General features: G+C 38.6%; 1 protein-coding gene across 1 annotated transcript; it reads right to left on the bottom strand.

Annotated features, from left to right (window-relative positions):
• Window positions 1–1,366: 1,366 nt before the first annotated feature.
• LOC110105096 (pentatricopeptide repeat-containing protein At4g32430, mitochondrial) lies at window positions 1,367–4,461 on the bottom strand. The gene has a single exon (XM_020834464.2). It carries the CDS (start codon window positions 4,348–4,350, stop codon window positions 2,101–2,103), a length of 2,250 nt encoding a protein of 749 aa, XP_020690123.1. The 5' UTR covers window positions 4,351–4,461; the 3' UTR covers window positions 1,367–2,100.
• Between the last annotated feature and the right edge of the window lie 1,754 nt (window positions 4,462–6,215).

Raw genomic sequence — 6,215 nt, 5'->3', positions numbered from 1 at the left:
AAAAAAATTGTTTAAAAAAACAATAAGAAAATTTACCCATACAAAACCTAATTACATATATTGAATAGTAGAATACTACCATAATTTTTTAAAATTAGATGATTTTATATGGCCTCATCTTAATAATAGTTAATTATTAAAATTATCATTAACAATAATTGGTTAAGAATGTCATTATATAAATCAAATAAATTATGTGAATCATTCAAATTCATCAAAATATTGATGTAATTTCATTTTCTCCCTAACTCTCTATTTAGGAACTTGTGAGTCAGAAAACTAACAACAAAAAAAACTAAATTAATTTTAATTTGATTAGTAGATATAATATTATTAATTAACTTAATCAATCAATTAATCATTTTTATTTTGCATAATCTTTTCACTTTCAAAATTAAGATTTTATCAATTTTGGCTTCATTTGGAACGGTTTTCTCATTGCTTTCTAAAGCAATTTCTTAGTACAAAATTTTCTAATTCAAAAATTTTTTGTGTTAAAAAATTATTTTAGAAAATGATAAGAAATCTATTCCAAACACTATGGATAAAGAAGATTGTTAAAACTGACATACTGTTGGATTTCGTAGACCAAAGATGGACGGACTCGCATTTTCTGCTATCCTAAAGAAAATATTTAAATTTATTATCATGAGATTTTTTTTTTTTATGACGAGGAACCGTCCGTTGCCACACCCAACATTGTCAAGCGTGCTTGGCGGTCCGTAAACCCCGGCCGACCTAATTGGCCACCCAGGCCACAAACCCATAGCCGGCGCTTTGGAGCCCCCACTGAAGGGCCGACTGCCGCTCAAGAGAATCGAACTTGGGATGGAAGGTTCCCAACCGAGCTAAGCATCCGTGGGTTTATCAAGAGATTTGAGAGAAAGACATATTAGTTCTCCTGAGCATTTAATATTTATGTATTTTCGACCTAAAGCCAAGTCACGGTATTCTATTTAAGGCTTTGGGTGTAACATTTAAAATTAAATATTAATATCCTGCAACATTTAATGCATCTTCACCATGGCATGTTTTTTTCTTTGATTTTTCCTCTACTTGTTGAGTATTCTCGCTGATTTTGTCAAGATCGTTAAGTTTCACTTGAGATCTTCGAGTATTTCCTATCAATTGGGCCCCTGATATTTACTCTTACTAGAATTTCTGCATTAAAAAAATCTTGTAGCCCACTATCTTCTATATTTGATTGCTTGTGTGTGGATAATATTAAAAAAATTAAAAAGATCAAGAATTTTCCTCACTCGATCAACTTGATTTCCAGCATACAATACTAATAATAAATTAGTCATGATATGCATGTCTTCATAAAAGACAAACTTTCTGCTCGCTTGAGAGGTATGTGATGATCCCACTGATCAGAGGAGATGATTGTTTCTCCAAGATCATAGATTCAAATCAGATATTTTATTATAATTTATTGCTCGTCATTTCAATTTCCAAATAAAAAATAAACAGCACTTAAAATGGTATGGCCGGCAATTTATAAGGATTAGACCATCTCCAACCGAACTACATGCCACCGAATGTTGTCTGCCATTCGCTGCATTCGAACTTCAAATCTCACGCCAAAATTCCGTAGCTGAACAGTGCAACGCCAATATTAGCATCACACTATTCACCTACAACAAAAAATTGAGTTGCCGAATTTGCCGAAGACGAGGGCGAAAGAGGAGAAAAGGGCGCAAAAGAGGAGAGAGATTGTTACGTTCGCAGGAAGCTTGCAAAAGAAGAAAGAAATGCAGATCGATTGGAGATGAATCACAACATTTTGAAGTTTCACTGCGCTTTAGAGTGAAAAACAAGTTTTTCAGTTGGAAATGCCCTTACCTGCTTACCCCATTTGAAACAAGTTAGCCTTCCGCTGCCATATAGTACTGCTCATGAAGTCAATCCATTGAACGATGACTATGCACAAGCAGAAAAAATACATCCCAACCCGGAGAAAGCTTCATATTTTGCTTCACAACCCCCGGAGTTAACTAATTAGATCAGCAAGCCAAGCAGAGAAGATAGAAATATTCATAAAAACTCTCTATGAATTGCCGGCCATGGACATAATCCAAAGTGCATAAAGCTCACACTTTAAGCTGCTAATAATGCCTCTTCTTCCATTAGTTTCATCTCCATCCCTAAACTCTCTGCAACTCCGTATATCTGTTCTGATAGTGGATGAGTATTATCATCTGAAGAGAACTTGTGCATGTGTAACAAATCCGCCATTCTCACATCTACCCAACTGAAGGCCACTTCTTTTTTCACACCTCTATTTCTCATCCTTTTCCTAACTCTTGCTGCATTTTCCCACTCCCCAGCATCTGCATATATATTTGACATGAGCACATAAGGCCCAGACTCTAATGGCTCCTTCTCCATTAAAGCCCCTGCTGCTCTCTTACCCATCTCCATATCCCCGTGAAGCCTACAAGCCCCCAGCAAGCTCTGTAATGCTGAAATCCCGGGCCCATTGGGTATTTTCTCCAGAAATTCTTCAGCCTCCACTAATTTCCCAGCTTTCCCCAGCATATCAACTATACAACCATAATGCTCCGGCCATGGCTGAAGCTTGTATTCAATTACCATCATATAAAAAATCTTCTGTCCCACAGTAACCATCCCACTACAGCAACAAGCTGTAAGAATTGCCAGGAAGGTTATATGATCAGGCCGAACATAGGAACTCAGCATTTCTTCAAACAGTTTCATAACAATCTCAAAACTACCATGCTTTGCATATGCAGAAATGATTGCAGTCCAACTGATCAAGCTCCTGTTGACTGTTTCACCAAATGCCATCAAGGATTCGTCGATGCTGCCTCGCTTTGCATACATGTCAATTAGTGTACCAGCCACATGTTCATTAGTATTGAGACCCAGCTTAAGGATCGAACAATGGCATCTCTGACCATATGTTAAGTAAATGGTTTGAGCAGAAGTAATAGCACTAATAACACTTGCAAATGTATAATGGTTTGGCTTGCAGTGCATAATAGCTGAGGAGAACATTCGGAGAGCTTCATCACAAAGCCCATTCTGCGCATAGCCAGACACCAAAGAATTCCAAGTTACTATTTCCTTGTTCTCCATTTCTTCAAATATCTTTCTTGCACCTTCCATGTAGGATAACTTTGCATACATAGTTATCAGGGTGTTTGACACAGTAACTTCAGTGGAAAATCTGGTCTTGAAGCAGACGCCATGAATCATTTCACCCTCTTGAATGAAATTTTTGGGAGATACAGAATTAGCCAAAACAACAAAAGTTACATCATTAGGCTGTATTCCATCCATTCTCATGCTGTTAAATAGAGAAACAGCACTGCTTGAATCTATGCAAATCATGGTAGTCCATGAAATGACATTCCTATCTTCCATATCAAAAAAAACTTTGGTAGCACAGTCGACATCATCATACTTGTAGTACATAGACATGAGAACATTTGAAACTGATATATGAGTAACGAGGCCTATTTTGGTTGCAGAGCCGTGTATTTGGCGTCCAAGACAAAAGTTTGATTCCTGTGCACAAGCTGTAATAGCACTCGCGAGAGAGATATGGTCAGGGATCAAGCCTTCAACAGAAACCATTCTAACAAAAAGCTTAATTGCCTCAAGTCCGAAATATCCTTCTTGACTGAGCCCGGATATCAGCGCATTCCATGAAACCAAAGTTGTAACAGGCATTTCGTCAAACACAAACTTGGCATCCGAAAAACAGGCCCGCCTGGAATAAGCAGTAATTAGAGCATTGCACACAAATTCGTCGTAACCATACCCAGATTTGAAAGCAATGGAATGCAGCTGGCGGACAAAGTCGATATCTTGTAGATCTCCTGAGATGGACAGAGCAGTAGTGACAGTCACAGGGTCACTAGGAACCCCAGCTCGTCTCATTCTCTGTGTGAAACATAAAGCATCGTGGCCGGAAGCGAAGCCACAGAGAATGGTGTTCCAGGAAATGACATCTCGGTCAGGCATGTCGTCGAACAACTTGACAGCACTGCTAAATGAACCAGATTTGCAGTAGAAGCTGATTAGGGAGTTGGATACAGCTACGAAGGATTTGAGGCCAGAGGAGATGGAAAAGGAATGAATTTGTTCGCCGGTGAAGACATCCACGGAGGACTTGAGTGCCCGGGTGACGGCCGAGGAGTCGAGGATGCCGCCGGACCGAAGTGCCGCATGGATGGGGAGGAGCGGGTGAGAGATGGCGAGAGGGCATGGAGAAGAAGTTGGGAGGAGGGTTGGGATTAATGGAGAATGGGATTCTACGGCGGGAAGAGGAACTCTGTTGCAACATTGGAGAGCTCGGTGACCGTAAGGGCGTAGAAGCATGGAATCAGACCATCACATCGGCTTCTGAATTTAAATGGTTGTTTATTAATTAATTCTGCGCGTGTAAAACAATTAGAACTCAGATGTTAACTCTTCTGTCCTCTTGTAGTTAAGGGTGTCAAAATAGGTATGTGGTACTAATCTGATTCATTTTTATAAACGGGTCCGGATATCCAACTCGGATCTGACCCTCGCGGATTACGGGTTAACCCGACCGGAACAGGGGACATGCAAACCCGGGGACGTGGTTGCGAACTGAGGCCATTGGAGGGGCTTTGAAGGCGGAGTTTAGGGTGTGCGGCGCCTCGGCCTGGCAGACGGCGGAGGAAGGATGACCGGCAGGACAAGCTATCGCCTCAGCTTGGCAGACAATGGAGGAAGGACGGCGGAAAGGTGGAACCCGTGGAACAAGGAGCTTTGAAGGTTGGACAAGCTGCAACAGTGCCGCCTTGTTGACATCGGTCAGGTAGGGGCCTCGACGAATCCATGTCGATGATCCGGTGACGGTCGCCGGACACCGCTCCAAGAACTTCTTGGAAGAAAGATCCACCACCTAAGAATCACTATTAGGATAAAGGAAACACATGAGACTAAACTCAAATCATATTCATATAAAAAATCTATCCTTATTACAAGACATTGGCCTATATTTATAGACTTCAGGTTGTCACATAATAGGCTACACAAGAAATAGAGCTACACCAATCACTAACAAGAAAATACAATTTATTTAAAGGGATGCTCCTGCGTCACTTGTCCTGACAAACGGCGTCTTGACAAACGACGAAAGTCGTAGGCCCAGATGGTTGGATAAGTTGTGGCGGAGGACGGTCGTGGCAAGCAATTTGAAGTCCCGAAGATTCAGATTGCGGAGAACGACTCGCGAACAGGCTAATCAGCAGAATGCCATAACCTGTGATTTCTAAATGGATCAACCGAGTCAATTTGGGGTTGCCAGGTCAACCCGACTCAGATTTTGAAATTGGTTGACTTTGTCAACCCGATCCCAACCAGTAAATAAAACGGGTTGACTCGAACCCGGAACTTTCATGGTCAAGTTTCAAGCCGTGTCAAATATTAACACCTCTAACTGTAGCGGGCACATATTTATTAAATTTCTAACTAATTGGCAATTAAAATTTCAATTTTATTTTTTTATTGAATCACGATAATATATGTATTTGAAATTCCTAATTTTGAAGATAAAATCAGTAAAAAAATTATATTACAATATTCGGATCAAAATTTTCATAGAATTAACTCTAAAACTTTTTGAATCAAATTTTAAGTAAATGTTAAGTTAAATTTGAAGCAAATTTTAGACTTCGAACTTTTTTTTTTGGATGTACGGATTGTCAATCTATTTTAAATTAAAATTTAAGTTTAATTTAATGGGTTTGAACTTTGAATGTACCTGCTGGCTTGTAAATGCAAATTTAAAAATTTGTATTAATTAAATATTGCAACAACATGAACAATTTATCATTTATCCCACTCAGTAGGGCCGCTATATGATTTTTTTTTTTTTTTCATTCTATTTATTAAGAGGCAAATAAACATTTCAATTTAATAAAAAACATCATTTGAAATAATTTCTAAATAAATTTTTTAGATTTTACATTTATCTTTCTTAATATAGACCATATTTAATACATCTACTCTTCTAATCAAATCATGATAAGGTCTTTCATTAAAGCTGCTTCAACATTTTCACGTATATACTCATTTTGCATTCTATTGTTTAAAGATAATGTTACTCATCCACCCGAGCATCTTCATCTCAACAACACTTAGCTCAAATTTATACTTATATTTTAACGACCAACATTTTATTACATAAACCATTATACGTCTCATCATCATTT

The sequence above is a fragment of the Dendrobium catenatum genome, unplaced genomic scaffold (genome assembly GCF_001605985.2).
Source record: "Dendrobium catenatum unplaced genomic scaffold, ASM160598v2 fragScaff_scaffold_1024, whole genome shotgun sequence".
In the NCBI taxonomy this organism is placed as follows: domain Eukaryota; kingdom Viridiplantae; phylum Streptophyta; class Magnoliopsida; order Asparagales; family Orchidaceae; genus Dendrobium; species Dendrobium catenatum.
The sequence above is the reverse complement of the archived record's forward strand: the minus strand, read 5'-3'. Positions and strand labels throughout refer to the sequence as shown.